Source organism: Camelus bactrianus, chromosome 12 (assembly GCF_048773025.1).
Source record: "Camelus bactrianus isolate YW-2024 breed Bactrian camel chromosome 12, ASM4877302v1, whole genome shotgun sequence".
Lineage (NCBI taxonomy): Eukaryota > Metazoa > Chordata > Mammalia > Artiodactyla > Camelidae > Camelus > Camelus bactrianus.
The window spans coordinates 12,517,215-12,540,055 of NC_133550.1; the positions used below are offsets into that span (position 1 = coordinate 12,517,215).

General features: G+C 34.4%; 2 protein-coding genes and 1 long non-coding RNA gene across 6 annotated transcripts in view; 1 reads left to right on the plus strand and 2 right to left on the minus strand.

The window, feature by feature from the left end:
• The window catches only part of LOC141579365 (uncharacterized), a 441,343-nt gene that overhangs the window by 247,198 nt on the left and 171,304 nt on the right, over positions 1–22,841 (plus strand). The window lies entirely within an intron of this gene.
• LOC105068509 (olfactory receptor 6C76) lies at positions 1,362–11,181 on the minus strand. Its single transcript, XM_074374700.1, has one exon. The coding sequence runs from the start codon at positions 10,905–10,907 to the stop codon at positions 9,969–9,971; it is 939 nt and encodes a 312-aa protein (XP_074230801.1). The 5' UTR covers positions 10,908–11,181; the 3' UTR covers positions 1,362–9,968.
• On the minus strand, positions 17,074–18,021 carry LOC105068508 (olfactory receptor 6C65). The gene has a single exon (XM_010954389.3). The coding sequence runs from the start codon at positions 18,019–18,021 to the stop codon at positions 17,074–17,076; it is 948 nt and encodes a 315-aa protein (XP_010952691.2).

The following is a 22,841-nucleotide window of genomic DNA, read 5'->3' on the forward strand; positions in this document are numbered from 1 at the left end:
AGCCACTGATTTCCTTCTCTTGTGAACCTGTTAGTGAATCACAGCTACTGTTATTCAAGAATCATTATTTGGAAAGGAGAATAGAATATTAAGTCTGAGTGTCTTAAGGACAAAATTTACCTACTTATTTGACCTACAGTTTGCTTTTTAATTTTTTCCATTTTCTAACATAATCCTTTGTCCAAAATTTAAATTTAATCAGCTTCCGTTCTCTTTACGACTTCAGAAACACAGTATCATTTTTAATCCTCGTCCATCTTTATTTTATTAAGTGTGAATCTTCTCATTTCTCAGAAGACAAGAATTCTCTCATTCTCCTAATTTGTCTTGGTCTTATTCTCTTAGAAATCTTCCCACACATGCAGGGTAGACATCATTATGGCAAAAGTGATGTTTACCTCCATAGTCTTTGTTCCCCCAACTCACCCACCTAAAATCCCAGCCTGCTTTTGCCTCACTCCTCAAAGTATACTGGCTGGTACCTCAGTTGTGTTGTCAGGTAAGCTCTGACAGTTGGCTTTCCTTTTTGTAATGCAAGTGCCTGACTTAAGCTTTCACTGCCAGGGCATCCTCTTCAGAGATGGCTATTTCCAGTGAACACTGCCAGTCACAGAACTAGGTAAAGAGCCAGGCCAACATCACCCTTCACCCCCTCATATCAGACTCCTTTGTTTTAGAGATCTTGGTTGATTCCGGTAACAGACCTTTTGGGCCACGTGTGTTTTCTCTTCCTAGGCTTTAAAGTCTCACTCTTGTGTTTTATATTCACCAATAAATAGTGAGCCCTTGAAACTCTAGGCCTGACCCTGGACCCCAATTAAAAGCAGAATTTCCATCTCCCCTCTCTCCCTTCTCCATCTCTATTCCCAGGACCTCACTGTGTGGCCTCAGGAGTGTCATGTGCTTTCCAAGACCTGTGGGAGATAAATTTTTTATTCCCAAAGTTTCCTAAAGGGAGTCTTGCCATCATAAGACCCACAGGTCCAGTTACAACATTGTTCATCCAAAGGCTGAGACCCACATGACTTGTGGAGGTTTGCACTCTGACATTCTCCCAGGCTCACTCTTCCTAACTAATGATGCAACTCTGGACCTTTCTGTCACTCCACCCTCCTGTTAGAGCACAACCACTTACTTTTATGTCAGGATTTACTTCCACCCGGCTATTGGAAAATCTGAGACAAGCTATTGTAAATGGAAATATTCGATCCAGTTTCTGTTTGTCAAGCACAGGTCTAGGCTCTGTATCATAAAACTCATTTAATTTACACAAAAATTCTGTAGCCTGTAGCATTTTATGTAATGTTTTACCTTCTTCTTCTACAAAACATGTGTTTAATTATGTTGTTTAATGTGTGTTACTCTCTGAATCAGAATCATCAGGAGCTTTTCACAATACAGATTCCTGATCTCAGGGACACCTGAACATTTTTCATCTAGGCAGTGAGGGAGAGGGGTTAGGTGTCAGTGAAAATGTTTTAGTATGATGGTCAAGTATTATATACATATTAATGTTTGAGACCTACGTAGACAGTGAAGGAAGTTTATTGCCTAAACTGAACATTATCACTTACATCCTCACCTCCCTCCCAATTAGTACTGTACCTCATATCACATGCAATCACTTAATTTATATATTTATATTATAATTTCAGGTACTCATGAAAGAGGAGTAGAATAGTCACTAGCTTCTTTTCCTGTATTATGAATTTTATTTTGTTGATATTATCTGTGACCATTATGTATATTCTTCAGCAAGAGAAAAAGACTCTATTTCTGTTCAGGAAGCAATAACCGCTCCCAGTCCTTCACCACCATTAATTACTTGTAACAGCAGTAAAAATATGTCCTATCTGAAAACACAGTCTCCATGCTTCCTGCTGTTTCTCCATCACTGAAGTAAATGGTACCCCCAGGGGACAGTAATTCATTTGTTATGTGAATGATTTTTCACTTAATTGGCTTTAAAATATTTCCAGCAAACGACCTGAGCCCTCTGAGTCTGGCAAAATTAAGTCCTCTCCTCCTATGGGCATGTGCCTTATAAAGTCCCCATAAGGTACATACGGCAGGGCCAGCCGGGCTCTAAATGCACCATGTGAGGAAAATGGACACTGATGCAGGGAAACTAATGGAAAACTCTAATAGGGAAATAACACGACTAAGATGAGGACACTAACAAAACTAATGGCCAACATTATATAGTGACAGCCTGTCATGTACATTTACCTCATACTTCAGTTCTCAAGGTTTTTCAAGACATCAGTAAATAATGAGAACTGTTCCCTTCAATGACCCTGCCAGCCCCAAACGAGTGGTCTCGTAGTGAGCTTCTTCTACCAAACGATAGCTTATACAAAGAAATAAAAAGAGATTTCTTTGTTTTCAAACTGAGATCTTTCACATCCCCTCAGTCCTCATTCTCTATGCAAATCCTGTTTTGCCTTTTTAGATAGGATCATTTTATTCACAGTGTCTCTTTTATGCAAGGAAAAGAGTTTACTGATAGTTTACCATGCCTTATTCTTTGACTTGTCCTTTGGTTTTGGCTTATCTAAGAATTAATTCTCTCCCAACTACTTCAGGATTGCAATAAAGCATTAAGTAGAAAGAAGTGTGAAGAAACTAAAAACTGACATCATTGTTGTCACCTTCTTTTTCATACTCCTCCCTCTGAATACACACTGGGCTAACCCTGTTAGTGAAATACTCTCCTCAACCTTGCCTCATCCAGTGGAGTGCTTCATAAACAACAGAACGTCCTCGCTCTCCTCAGGCCAAATTACTCTCCATGGAGTGATTTAGATAACAAGGAAACCTATTCATGGAACTACTAGATGCTTAGGAAGGGCTGAGTTATTTCTGCTTAAACTTTTCATTATGAAAGAATATTTGCAATTTAGATAATGTTGACATTTTAAGCAATGTAATACTCTTTTTGATTATAAATTCCAGGGACTTGATGTGTGTGTGTTTGCCTATGTTCTTGAAATTACACTGCATGGGTGACTACTTATGGATGTAAAAATACTCAGTTTTACAAAGGACTCTTGGATGATTCACGACATGTCTACTACAATTTTCCGTATTATAAGTTGAAACAAGTTTAACCACGTTGCAGAAGACATTGACAACAAATATTTCTTCCTCATCCCTCAAAAGGGACAGTAATTCTCTTATCTACTTAACAGTACTTATACTTCTGATAATTTTTCCTGGTTTCAGCTGGCAACTCCTTACTGTGCTTACCTGTGTTGTGTTAAGGGAGACGTGCCTCTGCTCTGGCCTGACAGGATCACCAACCTACATTTCCTCTCCAGGCGTCTTCTAGAGGGTCTTGGGTAATTCATTTCCCATCTTCATATCATATAGAGACTCTCATTAGAGACTTTCTTATTTTAAACCTCGAAACATTTTCCTTTGGTCTCTGTCATGAGGGTAGAGAACCTAATGTAAGAGAGGAGAAAAAAAGAACTTCCTCTGGGTTTTGGAAGAACTCTGATGGCTCTAAGCAGGGAGTTGGCTTTCCTGCTCCAAAATTAATGATATTTATATTCTTCTACTCAGTCTTCTGGAGGTGCACTGGGATTATCTGAATGAATAAAGTGAAGGATCCTCAGTGATCTATGGTTCTAATATCATTAATGACCCTCTTGTGTAATGAACTTTGGCAAAGCAACTAAAAGAAGCAGCAGCAGGGACACTGTCCTTTGAGACACTAGGTGGAGCAACCGCATCAGACAGAGGCTAGGTGCTCATTTTACCAATGAGAAAAAAACCCCAAAAAACAAGCCTGACACAGTCTCCTACTTTATTTTCTAAGGTATAACAGATTTTAATAATCAAACTATTTTGCTTTTCCTAATCTCCCATGATATAATTTTTGTAAAGTATTTATTTAATACGAAAACACACATAGAGAAAAATTACTATGTATTCAGTGATACTGTAGAGTAAATTTATGTATTTTTTTATCAAAGGAACATTTATTTACATTTCAATAATAGGAAAAATATGTATTACAGATGTCTTATACGATTCATTATTCTGCCTACATACAATGCTTTGTAAGTCCATAGTTACATGAAAGGCTCCAAGACAGTTCATTCAGTTGAAAAACTGATCTAATGGATTCCTGCTTTGAAATATCTACCTAGTAAGTGTATTTCAGAGGAACATCTCAACCCATCTGAGATTGTTTCAGGACATTAAAGTTTGGAGGACTGGCTAGAAGAAATGTTACTTTAGGTCAGTTAAAAAGTGAGATAAAAGTTATAGTAACTTGGAGATAAGATGACTTTTTAAAAATTTGGAAAAACCTTGTATGATTACATATTAGCTGCTTTAGAAGCTTATGGTTTGATGATGGTAGATTAGGGCTCATGATTAATAAGTCTGTCATGGTTAAGAAAGAAACTTCAATAATAAAGAGAAAATGCCCTTTTTACTGGTTGTTTGAATAAATTAATCTCCTTTCTTTTTTTTTTAACATTTTTTATTGACTTATAATCATTTTATACTGTTGTGTCAAATTCCAGTGTAGAGCACAATTTTTCAGTTATACATGAACATACATATATTCATTGTCACATTTTTTTCTCTGTGAGCTACCATAAGATCTGGTATATATTTCCCTGTGCCATACAGTATAATCTTGTTTATCTATTCTACAACTTTGAAATCCCAGTCTGTCTCTTCCCACCCCTCGCCCCCTTGGCAATCACAAGTTTGTATTCTATGTCTATGAGTCTATTTCTGTTTTGTATTTATGCTTTGTTTTTTTGTTTTTGTTTTTGTTTTTTAGATTCCACATATGAGCGATCTTATATGGTATTTTTCTTTCTCTTTCTGGCTTACTTCACTTAGAAGGACATTCTCCAGGAGCATCCATGTTGCTGCAAATGGCGTTATGTTGTCGGTTTTTATGGCTGAATAGTATTGTGTAAATATACCACCTCTTCTTTATTCAGTCATCTGTTGATGGACATTTAGGCTGTCTCCATATCTTAGCTATTGTAAATAGTGCTGCTATGAACATTGGGGTGCAGGTGTCATCCTGAAGTAGGGTTTCTTCTGGATATATGCCCAGGAGCGGGATTCCTGGGTCATAGGGTAAGTCTATTCCTAGCCTTTTGAGGAATCTCCATACTGTTTTCCACAGTGGCTGCACCAAACTGCATGCTTATATATTCTGGAGATCAAGCCTTTGTCGCTTTCATTTGCAAAAATTTTCTCCCATTTCATAGGTTGTCTTTTTGTTTTACTTATGGTTTCCTTTGCTGTGCAGAAGTTTGTAAGTTTCATTAGGTCCCATTTGTTTATTCTTGCTTTTATTTCTATTGCTTGAGTAGACTGTTCTAGGAGAACATTTTTGAGATGTATGTGAGATGTATGTGAGGTAATGTTTTGCCTATATTTTCCTCTAGGAGGTTTATTGTATCTTGTCTTATGTTTAAGTCTTTGATCCATTTTGAGTTTATTTTTGTGTATGATGTAAGGGAGTGTTCTAGCTTCATTGATTTACATGCTGCTGTCCAGTTTTCCCAACACCATTTGCTGAAGAGACTGTCTTTATTCCATGGTATAATCTTGCCTCCTTTGTCGAAGATGAGTTGACCAAAAGTTTGTGGGTTCATTTCTGGACTCTGTTCTGTTCCATCGGTCTATATGTCTGTTTTTGTACCAATACCATGCTGTCTTGATGACTGTAGCTCTATAGTATTGTCTGAAGTCTGAGAGAGTTATTCCTCCAGCCTCTTTCTTTCTCTTCAGTAATGCTTTTGGCAATTTTAGGTCTTTTGTGGTTCCATATAAATTTTATTATGATTTGTTCTAGTTCTGTGAAATATGTCCTGGGTAATTTGATAGGGATTGCATTAAATCTGTAGATTGTCTTGGGCAGTATGACCATTTTAACAATATTGATTCTTCCAATCCAAGAACATGGGATATCTTTCCATTTTTTAAAGTCTTCTTTAATTTCCTTCATCAATGGTTTATAGTTTTCTGTGTATTATTCCTTCACCTCCTTGGTTAGATTTATTCCTAGGTATTTTATTAGTTTGGGTGCTACTTTAAAGGGGATTGTTTCTTTACTTTCTTTTTCTGTTGATTCATCGTTAGTGTAAAGAAATGCAACTGATTTCTGAACGTTAATCTTGTAACCTTAATACCTTGCTGAATTCTTCAATCAGCTCTAGTAGTTTTTGTGTGGACCTTTTAGGGTTTTCTATATATAGTATCATGTCATCTGCATATAGTGACACTTTTACCTCTTCTTTTCCAATTTGGATCCCTTTTATTTCTCTCTCTTGCCAGATTGCTGTGGCTAGGACTTCCAAGATTATGTTGAATAGGAGTGGTGATAGTGGGCATCCTTGTTTTGTCCCAGATTTTAGTGGGAAGCTTTTGAGTTTTTCACCATTGAGTACTATGCTGGCTGTAGGTTTGTCATGTATAGCTTTTATGATGTTCAGGTATGTTCCCTCTATACCCACTTTGGTGAGAGTTTTTTCATAAATGGATGAATTTTGAATTTTATCAAATGCTTTTTCTACATCTATTGAGATGATCATGTAGTTTTTGTCCTTTCTGTTGTTGATGTGATGTATTACATTGATTGATTTGCATATGTTGAACCACCCTTGTGTCCCTGGGATGTACCCCACTTGGTCATGATGTATAATCTTTTTTATGTGTTGTTGGATTCTATTTGCTAATATTTTGGTGAGGATTTTGGCATCTATGTTCATCAGTGATATTGGCCTATAATTCTCTTTTTTGGTAGTGTCTTTGCCTGGTTTTGGTATCAGGGTGATGGTGGCTTAATAGAATGAGTTTGGGAGTATTCCCTCCTTTTGAATCTTCTGGAAGAGTCTGAGAAGGACTGGTATGCATTCTTCTTTGTATGTTTGGTAAAATTTCCTGGTGAAGCCGTCCAGTCCTAGACTTTTATTTGTAGGGAGGTTTTTTTTATTGCTAATTTGATTTCATTTCTAGTGGCTGGTTTGTTCAAGTGGTCAGTTTCTTCTTGGTTCAGTCTTGGTGGACTGTATGTTTCCAGAAACTTGTTCATCTCCTCTAGGTTATCCAGTTTGGTTCCATATAGTTTTTCATAATATTCTCATATGATATTCTGTATTTCTATTTTATTTGTTCTAATTTCTCCATTTTCCTTTCTTATTTTGCTGATTTGTACTCTCTCTTTTTTCTTCTTTGTGAGTTTGGCCAGAGGTTTGTTGATTTTATTCACTTTTTCAAAAAACCAGCTTTTAGTTTGATTGATTTTTTCTATGGTTTTTTTTAATCTCTATTGTATTTATTTCCTCCCTGATCTTTATAGTTTCCTTCCTAATCTCTTTTCTTTTTAGTTTTTGTTATTCCAACATTGCTTTAAGGATTTCTTTCCCTAATTCTCATTTTAAATCAAGTTTCTGTTTTTTAAATTATTGTGTATTTTCATATTTTTAATATTTTATGTACAATAAAGTTGTATTACTAAGATTTATGTTGTGGGAGAAACTATGCTATAGTTTTAAGCTGTTATCATGCCAATATGTATTCAGATTTTCATTCTGGGATGTAGAAGGGGTTAAAACAGTGATTTTGATTAAGATTTATAAAAATTGTGACTTTATATATTGGTTTTGAAATGATGAGAATGAATCATACCAAGCAAGAAACTACACATGCAACTACACAAACATTTAGCACTAGGTATTTTTTCATCTCCTTTTTTTTTGGGTGCTAATTTATGTACTATGTTGACATGTAATCTGTCTACCCAATATTTTTATGTTCAGGAAAGGTCTTGATCTTAATGAATATGTCTTATAACAAGTCATCTTTTTTCTAAATGATTCTCTATGATTTTTAAACATATAATCATATTATGAATACATTATGATAATTTTTCTATGGATTCCCCAGTGATATTTACAATATCACAGAGTTGTCTTATTGCACAGCTTTAAATAAAACTTTTATTTTTTATAAAGTCTAGTGTGCACACAAAACAGTGTATAATCGTAGAGGTATTCACAATCTAGGTTAAGAAACCTCCTGTGTGTCCTCTCCCATCACGTCCCTCTCTATCCCAGATAGATGAGTTCATGGACCACTTAATTTCTGTGACCTGTTGTGTATCTAGGAAACTGACCACAATAGACTATGCACAGGCTCCTTTTCCAGTGGACTTCTCTTTGTTCAGCCATTGAAAACCCCTATAATGTCATCATCAAGTCTTGTGTCAAGATGATACTGTTTTCATTTTTTGAAATTGGTACATACTCCTTTAGCTATGCCCTGGAAATGTCTTGTGTAGAACTGGTATTAATTCTTTCTTATATATTTAAATGCTAAGGACTTCCCTAAAACCATTAGATTCTGTATGTTTCTTTATCAGATGACTTTTAATTGGGGATTCAAAGTTTTTAATAAATACATGAGTGTTCAGATTTTATATGCTTTCTCTGTACCAGATATATACTTTTGTGGGAATTTCAATGGTATTTACATATTTATTGATAAAATTTTAATTAATTATCTTACTTTTTATGTCTATGTTATGTATAGTGATGTGCACTCTATTTCCTAGTACAATGTTTGGATTATTCTCTTCTTTTTTGTTTTTAATCACTCTTGAGAGAGATTTAATGACTCATTAGTCCCCTTAGAGAAGTTTCTTTTTGCTTTGCAGTTTATTTTCTGCTCGTACTCTATTTTCTTTTTCTCTCTTTCTGTAATTTCTGCTTTAATCTTTATTACTTTTTTCTTTCCAATTGAGTTAGGTTTAATGTTGTGCCTGACTCCTTTGAACTAATGCATAGATCATTGGTTTCAAGGTTTTATTCTTTTTTTTCCTAATAGGATTTGGACTCCAAGTATACTACTAATCATCATTTTATATTTATCCCACAAATTTGGTACTTCATATTTTCGTATGACATATCAAACTTTTTTCTAATATTTGTTGTGATGTATTCTTTGACCGTTGTTTTGTTTAGATGCTATTCAATTATTTCCAACTATATGGTGGTTTTCAATTTTTTTTTCTTCTTTATCGCCATTCTAGTCAGAATTTATACTGTGGGTGACTTCACTTCTTTGTAATTTTTAGTATTTGTTTAATGGCCCCATGTATGGTTATCCTCAGTAAATGTTCTTTAAGTACTTGCATAGGCAGAATGCCAGTTCTGGAGTTGGATGCAGTGTTTTTTCATATGTCAATTAGTTCAGATTTGTATGTTATATTTGCCAAGTTTTTTATCCTTAAAGATAATGCTTCATATGTTTACATGTTTGTTATTGTCTGTTTTATCAGTTACTGAGAGTAGTTTGTTGAAATATTCACTGTGCATTTGTCTATTTCTCTTGAAAGTTCTAATGATCTTGCTTTGTATATTTTGATCGTCTGTTATTAAGGGCGTACAAATTTAGAATTATATTAGCTGTGAAAATTTTGATATTGTGAAGTCTTTCTCTTTCTCCTTAGTGATTTTTAAAATTTGATCTTAAAGATTACTTGACCTTATTATTAACATTGGTACACCGTCTTTCTTTTTAGTATTTGTATTATATATGCTTTATATGCTTTTACTTAAAATCTATACACATATTTGGATGTGGATTTAATAGCTAAAAATACTAATGCCATAGCTATTTGAGTAAATTAAGTTGTGTTAAATATCATCACAATGCATATTATCTGAAGAAAGACATTAATATACGAACTGACTTTACTCATTTCTCTGTGTTATATCACAGGAGAATGCTACAGATCATTCAAAATGATTTTGTGCTTAAATTCATATAGGGAGAACATGTAATATAAGAACATTGAATCCACAAAACCATTAACAATTATATATCTGAGAAGTGATAAAAGTAAGAAGAGAGAAGAAATAAAACAGTGAATTATTTATTGATTCTTTCCTAAAAATTGCTGTGTATTTAGTTAAACACTATGGTCAGATCAATGATTTTGAGGAAAGTATCTTTCTTATAACATCCTTAAATGCTTTTTTCACCTGCTGGTTCCTTAAGGTGTAAATAAATGGATTCAGCATGGGAGCAACAGAAGTATTGAGCATAGCTACTCCTTTTGTGAAAGCAACCCCTTCCTTTGCTGAGGTTTTCACATACATGAAGATGCAGCTTCCGTAAGAGATAGAGACAGCAATCATATGGGAGGAGCAGGTTGAAAAGGCCTTTTTTCTTTGTTGAGCTGAAGGAATTCTCAGAATTGTCCTGAGGATGTAGGAGTAGGAGAGGACTACCAGTGTCAGAGTAGACATGAGAGTGAGCACAGCTAAAACAAAGCTCATGAGCTCTAGAATGCTTGTGTCTGTACAGGAGATTTGTAGTATAGGAGCAGAATCACAGGTGAAGTGGTCAATGACATTGGAGTCACAGAAATCCAGCTGCAGCCCCATGGCCAGTGGTGGAAAGATTACCAAACCCGCCAGCCAAGAGCTGCCTACAAGCTGGTAGCAGATCTTGTTGCTCATGATGGTTGTATAATGTAGAGGTTTGCAGATGGCCACGTAGTGATCATAGGACATAGATGCCAGGAGGAAAAACTCTGTTGAACCAAGGAGGATAAAGAAAAAGAGCTGAGCTGCGCAAGCATTATAGGAAATAGATTTGTCTCCAGTTAGAATGCTCATCAAAAATCTAGGATTACAGACAGAAGTAAATGAAATTTCTAAGAAGGAGAAATTCCTGAGTAAAAAATACATGGGGGTCTTCAGGTGGGAATCTAGCAGAGTAAGAATGATGATGGTAAGATTTCCAGTAACACTCAGCACGTACGTGAGAAATAAAAAGAAGAAAATCACAGCCTGTATTTCTGGATTATCGGTCAGACCCAGGAGGATGAAATCTGTCACTGATGTTCTGTTTCTCATTTCTGGTGGCTGATTTTTGACAAGTCTTAGTGGCAAAATCAAGACAGACAATAGTAAATCAGTTAGACAGGCATAAAACAGCTGCACTTATTTTTGTTAAATAATGATTGTATTTTCACAGAAAGTATCTGGGCATCTATAAGTACACTGCTCATTCTCCCCAGTTCTGTTATATATGTTACAGGTATGTTTTCTGTTTAATATCAGTTTTATTACTCTGAATTCCTTGCTATACATTACTCTGTGTCCATTTCTTACCGTTGTTACTTGGGAAATCTAGTGATTGAACATGCTTCTCATACTTCATTGTTAAGCTAAAATATAGAGAAAATTATGCTTTTTAATGTTATTTTTTCCAGGCATAACATTCTTTCTGATGTTGGAGATGATTGGTAAACTCAACCCTAATTAATGTTTTCTAGTGAAAATTCTATATGTTCTTGTGGGGAACTAGTGAATACTACCTTTGTTAGTTTACTTATTGCTCTTTCCATTGTAAAAAATCTTTGTAAAAATGAGACCAAATCATTCTAATGGTGTATTATGAACTTTTATTTATAATAAACATATAAACAGTGATTTATGTATATAGTATCTATATTTTTTAACCACCGCACATTTTATGTCCATATATTAATGTAGCTTCTGAATCCCTACTTTTCTTCTTGATTTCCTTAAAAAAGGTGTCTTTCCACAAAAATTCAATCAACTATCGATTTTTCACTTTATTATTCCTAATTCCTAATTAAATAATTTTTAAAAATCTAGTTAATGGTTGAGCATCAAACAATATGCTCACAAAATATGTTAGTGAAGTTCAGGGGTACTCATATGTGGAAAATTGATACGAAATATGCGAACACTTTACATGTGTTATTTGAACTATCTTGGACACTCATGCCAGAAGTATATATCAGGTCTTTCTAAAGTGTAAACGTACTAATATACAGGAAAGCATTCCATGTTCTGACTATTTCAGTTAATTGATAGAAGTTACAATTAAAAAAATTTACATTTCAGTTTAATGATTTAACTGTTTAATACATACGTAGATATATGTTATATACACTATATATAATATGTAATGCATAAGATACGTATTAGAGAAAGAAAGAGAAAGACACTAGAGGGTAGCAATCAATGGTTTATAATGAATAGAAGTTGAAACATCAGATAAAAATAAACAGAATACTTACATACCATCAAATGACTGGTGATTAGTGTTAATGTTGAATACAAACTAGTGTGCTCAATTATCTTAAATCAAAAGACAAGCAGTAGTCTAATTTTTTATGAAGAAATAACTTTTCCCCTCTTTTCCTACAAAGCTGTATGTTCCTTCATAAAGACCTTGATGTTTCATCTCAGAACATCTAATGGAGCAGTTTCCTTATGTTCTTCCCCATCTTGTCCCAAATCTGGAAGCCTGCAATATCCCACCTGCCATCTTAACACTAAATCTTCAGATGAAAGTTATACAAGAAAAACAATCTAGAACTATTTTTAATATGCTATTCTGATATTTCACAGAGGGCCATATCCATTTATCTTCTTTTTGAAAAATGTAAACCTAGCACCTTTTATGTGTTTTGCTTCTGAAATATACTTTGAGATAAATTTTAATGACTTTTGGGAAAACAGTAAAAGGCACTAATGAATCATGCACAAGATCAACTTTGGTGTATATGTTTTAATTGATATTATGGGACCTGTGTCCCAGGAGAAGTTTGAGGAGATCATCCAGCAGGATGATGGCCAGGTATTTGGGGAGGTGGAAGCTTAGCAAAAATAAACCAGTATTTTCTGATGTTCGTATCCTATGATCCATGTATCATTGTTAACACTGTGGAAGATCAGCTTAAAATATGAAAGGCAAAACAGAGGACTATTAAGGAAAAAGACTGGTTCTACCGTCTGTAAAACAATTTTTAAATTACTTAAGTCTTTTGAGATATATCATTCCAGCTAAAATTTCCTTAGGAAGTACTTCTCCTTTCATCAGCTGAGCCTAATAACTAGTATACATCTAAAATTAGAAGCAACTCAAGTTCCACCTGTATGTTTCTATATTATATCCAACATATTAGTGTAAAATCCAAGATATATTTTAATATGTACCAAAGCTGTTCTTACTGATGAGCAAATCAGGCACAATTCATTCCACAGTGGATAAGTGCAGTGCTGAGAAATATAACTTCTTTGAAATGGTATCTTGTTGAACATGTTTGATAAGTGAAAACAAAGATATTTAAATTACTTTTTGTGTAACCATCAAGGATACTTTAAAACCAGAGGCTTAGTTAATAATTGGATTATTAGAGACTTTATCACCATTGTGGAGACAAATATAATTTAAGGAAAAAAATCACAACAGAGACTTTTTTCATTTTAAAGACTTTATCTTCGTGTGTTATCTGTAATTTTAAGCTCTTGATACCTAATTAGGAAATCTTCATTTTAAGCAGTCATTTGATATTAGAGTATACATTTCCAGCATCAGTTTTAGTGGCTAAATACAGTTTCATTTTATGGATGTTCCATAATGAAAAAATATCTCTTTGTTCAGCATTTAAAATTCCCCCATCATAAATAATATTTGAATGCATAGACACACATATACATCTTGTCATGATCGTCCTATTATCTTTTGAGGGTACATTTCCACAAAAGGAGTTAGGACTCACAACTTTGCATTCTTAACAGTTTCATACATATTTACATATTTCTCTAGGGAAATGGTTGTTTGTATCTCATACTTTTATAAGAATATCTCTTTTAACACAAACAGCACACTGAAAGTGACTACTCAATCCTTCACACATATGATGGAGAATAAAATACCTTTCTCCCCCCGCACCCACTTATATACTTGTACAAAAACAGAAAATAACAAGCATGGAGGAGAATGAGCCCAAACTGGAATCCTTGTGCATTGCTTGTGGGAATGTAAAGTAATATGGAAATGTAAAATCGCTATGGATGACAGTACGTTGTTTTCTTACATGATAAACAGCATTATCGTACAATCCAGCAATTCTGCTTCTGGAGTATATTACCCCAAGGAATTGAAATCAGAATCTCAAAGAAGTATCTGCACTCCCATGTTCACTGCAGCCTAATTCCCAGTAGCAAAAATATGGCAACAAATCTAAATGTTTACTTATAAATGAATGGATAAAGAAAATGTGGTATACAATACAATGCAATGGTATTCAACCGTAAAAAGAGGAGAGAAATGTTGACACATGCTGCATTATCAATGAACCTCAGAGACATTATTCTAATTTTAATAACCAGGGAGGAGATTTCCTAGACAGCCTTGTACCTACAATTGACAATAGTGTATTGTGAGAAGGTAGATCTTATGTTAAGGGTACTTATCACAATTTTGCAAAAGGGGCCCCTCTCCTGTTCTCCTCTGGGAAACTCTACAAACAGCTGCACTTAAAGGAAGAGAGAGGAGGCATTAAAGCATTTAGAACCCCTACTGTGCATCTCCAGCAGCTCCAAGCTTTATCTGCGCAACCTTGAGGTATAAGCAGCGGTAGGCAGGGGATGTCTGATGCCTGAAGAGCTTTCAGCAAAGCTCATTTTTCTGTTGGATTCTTGCCAGCTGTGCCCTGTGAAGCCACATCAGGGAATTGAGAATAAGGCTGATAACCAAGAAAAAGCCTGATGAGTTTAAGATAATGATTGGCTGTCAGAAAACATTTCATGGTAACTGGGAGAAGGATGCTCTTATGTCCACTTGGGGGAAATTATATACCTTGCATCTTCTTGCTGGGTTTGATGTTCTAGGTGCTACTATAAAATGCTCCTAGTCTTTGGCATGTATGATTTGTTTGGAAAGCATTAATTATTTTAGGAGCCATGACCAGGCAAGGAAGAAGTTGGTAGGCAGCATGGTGTATGGAAAGTTAACTGAATTGGGATGTAGATCTACATTTGCACTGATTCACTGAGTTCCCTGGGAGAAGTCCCTCCCCTTTCTGGGTTTCACTTTCTTTATCTCACAAGTGAGAAAGTTGCACTATATCAAGAGTACAAATAAATCTCATCTCATTGATGACTCTTATGATGTTGGCACTGTTGTTGAGAAGGATTCTGAGGTCATAGCTTCATTCTTCAGGAAATAATTATGCAAACTATTTGCAACTATTTGCCATAACCATAGGGAAGGGAGGGTCGCATCATGTCTCTTTTGCTATCCCTGAAAGAGAATGTATCTGTAATCCCCTCTAAATGGAAAATTCTGTTATTCTAAACACTTACAGTTACTTTGATCCTTGAGACTAGAAAATTATTTTTAACTCCTCTCAATCATTTAAAAATGATACCCCCACACCAATGTTCTACAAAAATATAGCATTACAGAATCTGTTTTTAAGTATCAAAAGTCAAAACTTATATAAAGCATCAAGCCTAGTTTTTCATTTTACTAGGATTTTTAGTTCCTTCCACTGTGCTCTGGTAAGTGAACTCTGCCACACATTAATAAACTAGAATTTGTGGAATCACGCACACACAAACTTTAAATGGTTTATGTAAAGTTTATGCACCTAATAAGATATTAACAAGTCATGGGAATGTTTTGGAGCCACAGCTCTTCAAACTTTGTATGTTTTTTTCTGTAACTACTTTTGTAATGAAAATATATATTCAGATCATTCATTGTCATGAATATTTGCTAATAATACTACATCCTAAAAATGTCAAGAATGTATTTTATATAATTGCACATAGTACCATAATTATACTAGTATCATATAATTATACAATATTACTGTTTTGTCAGCATTTAGAATGTTATAACTTTATAATATTTTTGTTTACCTAAACATTTTAAATGATACTAGAATTCCAAAGTTTTTTTAGTGTTAACTTTTATTTTCATCTTACTGTTTTCTTAATTTTTTATTAATTTCATATCATCTTTGTTTTCTTCAGGTTTTTCACATATTGAATTTTTTATTTTTAATTTTCAGGGTACTGATTTTCATATTTAATCTAACATTTTCATTCTTCCTATTTAAATAGCATGAGCTACTTAGAGTGATTGTTTGAAAACAACCAAGATACATGAGTTGCCTTTGAATTTTCCTTATTTGCTTGAGTACCAATAAAATTGTGCTCTCTGATCCTTATGTGCATGTTAAATAGGTGTGTAAATATCCTGCAGTGATTTGCAGTAGTTTCATGGACTGAGATCTTGTGAATACCCACCTCTGTCTATTTAATAGTGAAAGTTTTCTGATAATATGGTATGTCAAAAAAAGTCACTGCATGTAGTGTAAAAGCAGTCATTCCTAATAATTAGTAATTAATAACTTCTTAATAACCACTTATAATTAATGATTAGTAGCGATTCCTGTTTATTGTTTAATAGGAAGTGTGTAACCTGGACAGATATAGAGAAATAGAACTGATGAAGCAGAGATGGAGGAAAGTGACCTGGACAGCTTGAAATACCCCATCCTCCCAGTAGAAGATAATTGCTTATCAGTTTTTCCCTTTACAGATTCTGAATATCTGACTCAAGTAGAATAAGGAAATAAGAGTAGGGGGGGACAGAACCCTTTGATAGAAATAGTCATAAAGCATGGTTTTCTAAGCCTTGAAGTTAGGTTCCATACCATTCATTACCAGTGGGTTGCCATGAATTTTATTTTGGACCATTTATTTTCATTTAGGATTTGAGTAAGCTATCCAGAGCTTGCTAGTTATCTTTTCAAAAAAAAGTGACACCGCACAATCTCCCCATGTTTGACATGTGTGAAATAGATGAAACATGGACCTGGGAAAATTACAGGGGAAAAAAAAGATAATGAATACAGAGAAATACTTTTATTAGAGGTAGAAAAATGAAATTAAAAAGGAGCTATAAAATGACAAAGTGAAATGTTTGACCACCCTATTTAATTTGAATTCTACCCTCCTTTCCCTAAAGTATTTCAGTTTTGTTCATAGCATTTTCACTTAACGAAAATCCTAGATAATTTACTTTTCTATTATGTTGGCTGTTTAATGTGTGTGTTCTCTAACTAGAAGTAAGATCTAGGATAGCAAGAGTTTTGTGTGCTTTATTTTTATTCCCTTCTGTATACCTACCACCTAGAACAATGATTTGTATTTATATGTGGTTCATCTGTGGTTTTAGCTACAGATTTCATGATGATGAGTGCTTGTTTGATAATAGCATTTTTTTGGTAAAATCCCGAAGGGCCTGTTTTACCTGCTGGTTCCTTAAGGTGTAAATGAAGGGATTGAGCATGGGAGCAACAGAGGTATTGAGTACCGCTACCCCTTTGCTCAAAGCCACACCATCTTTTGCAGATGTTTTTACATACATGAAAATGCAACTCCCGTAAGAAATGGAAACCACAATCATATGGGAGGAACAAGTAGAAAATGCCTTTTTCCTTTGCCGGGCAGAGGGGATCTCCAGAATTGTTCTAAGAATGAGTGTGTACGAGAGAATCACCAAGGCCAGAGTTACCATGAGTGTGAATACTGCTAAGAAAAATGCCAGAAGCTCTAGAAACTTTGTGTCTGTGCAGGCGATCAGCAGCATAGGAGAAGAGTCACAGGTGAAGTGGTCAATGATGTTGGAGTCACAGAAATCTAGTTGGAGGCCCATTATCACCGGGGGAAAGATAATGAGGAAACCAGCCAGCCAGGAGCTGATTACAAGCTGGTTGCAGACTTTGTTACTCATGATAGTTGTGTAATGCAGAGGTTTGCAGATGGCCACGTAGCGATCATAAGACATCACAGCCAGAAGAAAAAACTCTGTCGAGCCGAGAAGGATTAAAAAAAATACTTGTGTCATACAAGCATTATAGGAAATGCTTGTGTCTCCTGTAGCGATGCTGATCAGAAACCTAGGAATACAGACTGTTGTGAATGAAATTTCTAAGAAGGAGAAATTGCTGAGGAAGAAATACATGGGAGTCTTCAAACAGACGTTTGACAGTGTTAACATGATGATGGTCATGTTTCCACTTACACTCAGTAAGTAGGTGAACAACATAAAGAAGAATATCACAGCTTGTAATTCTGGGTCATCTGTAAGTCCCAGAAGAATGAATTCTCTAATGGATGTTTTATTTGGCATGACTAAATTCTGGATTCTGCAGGTCTGTAGGTAAAAATAAGAGTGGGTATCAACTCCCGGTGTGATCTCAAATACATTTGTAGTGCTCTTATTCTACACAAAGAACAATAAAGCATACAGTAATGTGAAGTGACAAAATACTTATCCGTCAGAATTGCAAACTCATATTGGAATTTATTTAATGGGGAAAAATTAATGTTTTATTACTTTAAAAACTCAAGAGTTTAATCTCAGCTTTGATAATTCTCTGCTGTGTATTTTTGATTACTTACTTAACATACATAAAGTTGTTTTTTTACAGTCATAAAAGTAGGTAATAATGATAAATACTTAGTTTACTTCGTTGGGAAGATTAATATATATCGAATAAATAGTATTTTTGAAGACTTAATACCCATAAAATTCTGTATGCTAATTTTGCTTTTGGAAAACTTACTTTTGAATCAGGATGCGGTCTTTTTGTAGGTTTTGGTTTCTACTCATAGTAAAAATTTAAACAGAAAATACAATATTTATGGGCAGTTCATTGAAATTAATTCCCTTTTGCTTTATCCCAACTTGACTCTACTCACTCCTCTGACTAAAGGTGGCATAAGTACAATGCCAACCCTTATCAATAAATAAAGTCATAGGATAAAAATTCCAGTTGGATTCCTTAAATATAATCAATCATGTCAACAATGAAAGATCATGCTACTTTCTTTAAGATTAATTATTTCAGGAAGTTATTGCATAACAGCCTTTATCAAGCTCTGCTTTCAAAAATAATAATAATCTGGTAACTTTATTGTTTATCAGACTAGTTTCTGAGGATGTGATAGGGAAAGAAAGTATATTGGAAGAAAGATAATAGCAGCAATAATAGCAATAATTAATCATATAAAAATATAATGCATTTTTATTATTGATTATTATTGTTATTATTATTATCCATATTATTAATATTATAGTAAAGATCGAAATAGCCTTTTACCCTGTGCCTAAAAACGCCTTTGGTAGGTCCTATAAAGAGACTCATTTTGCAGATGAGGAAATTGTGCAGAAGGGTTACCTGAGGTCACATAAGAGGTATATACAGAGAGGTTAGCTTTCATGTCTGTCTTCTGCTGCACCATTCCTCATGTTTTCACACTGATTCTTATTCAATTTCTTTAATGAATTAAAGAACAAATTAATGACCAAATAATGTGTATGCAGCCCAGATTTGAATTGGCTTCAAAACCCAGAGGTTTCTTTAGCTGGATGTATTTCGCTCTGCATTCATATATCAATTATTCTGAAACAGTCAGTCCTGAAAGATAAAGATACGAATATCCATGTGTGTCAAGAATGGGAACTTTTGCTAAGGAGAGTTTTGGAATCCCAGTGAGGTAGATGCTCAATATCTTGAAAGGTATTTATCTGTGTAGTGATGTGCTGCTACTAGTACTAAAAAGAGAGAAACCAGACTGGTTGTAATTGGATGAACTATGAGGGTAGTCTGATTTAATAACAGACTCAAAATGTGTGTTAATAGGAATGTGCAGGTCACAAAAGTGTGGGTTAATGGATCCTGTGGCTGGTGTGATTATGTTTGGTCACACACGTTTAGATTTGGCTAAAAATATGCTACCTGGCTCCCTCCTGAGGCAGAATGCAGCTTATGATACATTTATAAGTTCGGCTGTGACAAATTTAGGATGCTATAGGCAGAGAAAATAATGCAAGAATTGACAAAATGCCCTCATGCTACAATTCAAAGAGAGCAATTGTTAGAGTTACATGATTTAGAAAGATAATTAAAGATGTGGCTAAAGAAGAAACATACTCACATTTGTGAGAGTCCTTGATGGATCTGAGTCATAGCTTAAACATAAATATTTTTCTAATTATCTATAATAAGAGCAACATAATTTCTTAGAAAAGGCTTCCCTCATTTTTACACATTTTATAAAACTAATTCACATTTCTGCATTCACTATTTAAAATGTAAAGATTTTATTCAGATTTTCTTTATCATAAACCATCCTTTTCTCAGTCAAATACTCAATCTTTGAGGATGAGAAAAATCCAGTGAGCAAACTTGCAAAAATATTTTGTTTTGGATTTTAAATGTCATGTGTTTCATGACTTTTCTGATACTGCTCAGTGATACAGATTTTCCAAAAAGGTTTTCTCCAAAAGAAACAGACACATTTTATATATTTTTGAGTATAATGTTAACAGAAGAGTTTGCTTTTGATGGAAACATAAAAGAAACCTCTCTGGAGACAGGAAAACTAGTACATCTACAATGCAATTAATTTTAGTGACACTTTTTAATTGAGTTCCCTTGGGAGCCATTAAGTATTGGAGGGATTTAGAATTCTACCTATAATATTGAACTTTCCATGGAACAAAGGGAAAAACGGATGGAAACATTATCTCTTCCTTATTTTTCAAATTATTTTTCTGATTATTATTTTAAATGAAGAAAGACTATCATTGGCTTTCTTGCAAATTTCAATGAGAAAACATGCATATGAGGTCAAAATTTAATTAGGACTCAGAAGAAATCCTAATCTAGGTGGTTCTATAGTACAAACAATGAAGAAGTATTTTGTTGAGCACAACTGAGTTTCTCTTTAGGGAAGGCCATGCATTTTTAGTTGAGAAATTTAACAAAGTATTACAGATTTCTTAAAATAAATAGTTGCATACTTGGATTTAGAATAGATTAACTATATGATCCAAGATTGGGTATGCTATACTTTAATTATAGTTAGGTCATTAGCATAGTGGATTCCAGGCTTCAATTAATAGTGTCATGGGGATGCCAGACTACGTGGTCTGTACTCTACAATGAAACTCAAAGCTAAAAATAATAGCTGTTACTTTGCATAATAGGGAGGATTTGTAGGCTAGAAGTAATGCTTTTGGTAAATAGTGCTCTATTATGAGGCAGTGGTAAAGACAATATAAAACCTAATAGTATGAGTTTCTCTGAAGGAGTTATGTTACTCTTACACCATTATCAACCAGGAAATCTCTAATCTTTGAAGAGTGGATATACTCAGTGATATTTGACTGAATTTAAATTTTTTCCTTCCCTTCCCTTCCCTTCCCTTCCCTTCCCTTCCCTTCCCTTCCCTTCCCTTCCCTTCCCTTCCCTTAAGAAGCGGTACAGAACTGAATCTCTGAAAAAAAAATGCCCTTGGAAAGAATATTTTTGTCCATTATTTTAAAGTCACTTTTTCACAAATGAGTCATAAAAGAAAAGGAAGAAAACAGGGGAAAAGCTCCTTGGCATTGGTCTTGGCAACACTTTTTTGGCAGAGCAAGAAAAACAGAAATAAACAAGTGAGACGATATCAAACTAAAATGCTTCTGCACAGCAAAATAACCAGTCAACGAAATGAATAGGCAACCTACAGAATGGGAGAAGATATTTGCAAACCTTATACCTGATAAGGGGTCAATATCCAAAATATATGAAAAACTTATACAACTGAATAGCAAAAAACAAACAAATCCAAATTAAAAATGGTCAGAGGGTCTTAATAGACATTTTTCCAAAGAACACATACACATGGCCAACAGGTACATGAAAAGGTGCTCAGTATCACTAATCAATAGGGAATGCAAATCAAAACCACAATGAGATGTCACCTCATACTTTGTTAGAATGGCTATTATCAACAAGATAAGAAATAACCACTATTGGAGAGGATGTAGAGAATAGAGAACTCTTGTGCACTGTTGGTGGGAATGTAAATTGATGCAACCACTATGGAAAACCGTATGGAAAGTCTTCAAAAGCTAAAAATAGAACTACCATACCATCCAGCAATTCTATTTCTGGATATTTATCTGAAGAAAATAAAAACACTAACTTGAAAAGATACCTGCACTCCTGTGTTTATTGCAGCATTATTTACATTTAGTCAAGCATTGTAACAACCTAGGTGTCCATTGATGGATGAGTGGATAAGGAATCAACCGACATGACTTTGAATAAGAGGGAGGTGGTGTAACCACAGCACAAACCATTTTATGAGGTTATCCAAGGCTAGTAGAATATTTCTTGCATTTAGGAAGATGGGATTAGGCACCAGATTTTAAAGAGCCTTTATTTTACAATAATTTTAGTTTTAAAAGACTCACAAAAATAGTACAGAATTTCTTCATATATTTTACTCATCTTCCTCTAAGTACAGCATCTTATTTAACCATAGAATATTATCAAAACTAAGAAATTAATTTTGGTATGATACTAATAATTAAATTACAGACTTAACTTGGATTTTGTCAGTTTTTCGATCAATGCCCTTTATCTGTTGAGGATCAGATCCTTAATCCTTCATTGTATTAGAGATCATGTTCCTAACTTTTCCCAACCTGTGAAAGTTCCTAATTCTTCCCTTGTTTTTCATGACCTTATGTATTTGAAGAGTATTGATCAAGTATTTTGTAGAATGCATCCCAATTTTGTTTGTCAGATATATGATATCTGTAAATCTTATTACTGATATTAACTTTGTTAAACTTGGTTAATGGTATCTCCTAGATCTCCATTCTAAAGATTTCCCTCTGAAATTATTAAGTGTTTTGGGCGAGATACTTTGATTTTTGTTGGTGTGGTTCTAAATTGCGGCAGGAGGATAGCATTCTATGATCCTATGATTAAATCTTAGTTTTTTAGTGGGCTTGTGTTTCTGGGCCTTCATAAATGTTTCTGGTAAAATCTTTTCCATTGGTATAGACCTCTGTGTGAAGAATATTCTGAGGTTGTTTCAGAATGGTTACTCTTTCCCTTTCTTGCCTGAACCAGGATGAGACTTTTCTCAGATCTTCACCTTAAG

Excerpts from the sequence above, each read along its gene's own strand:
- LOC105068509 (XM_074374700.1), bottom strand. The coding sequence starts at position 10,907 with ATGAGAAACAGAACATCAGTGACAGATTTCATCCTCCTGGGTCTGACC.
- LOC105068508 (XM_010954389.3), bottom strand. The coding sequence starts at position 18,021 with ATGCCAAATAAAACATCCATTAGAGAATTCATTCTTCTGGGACTTACA.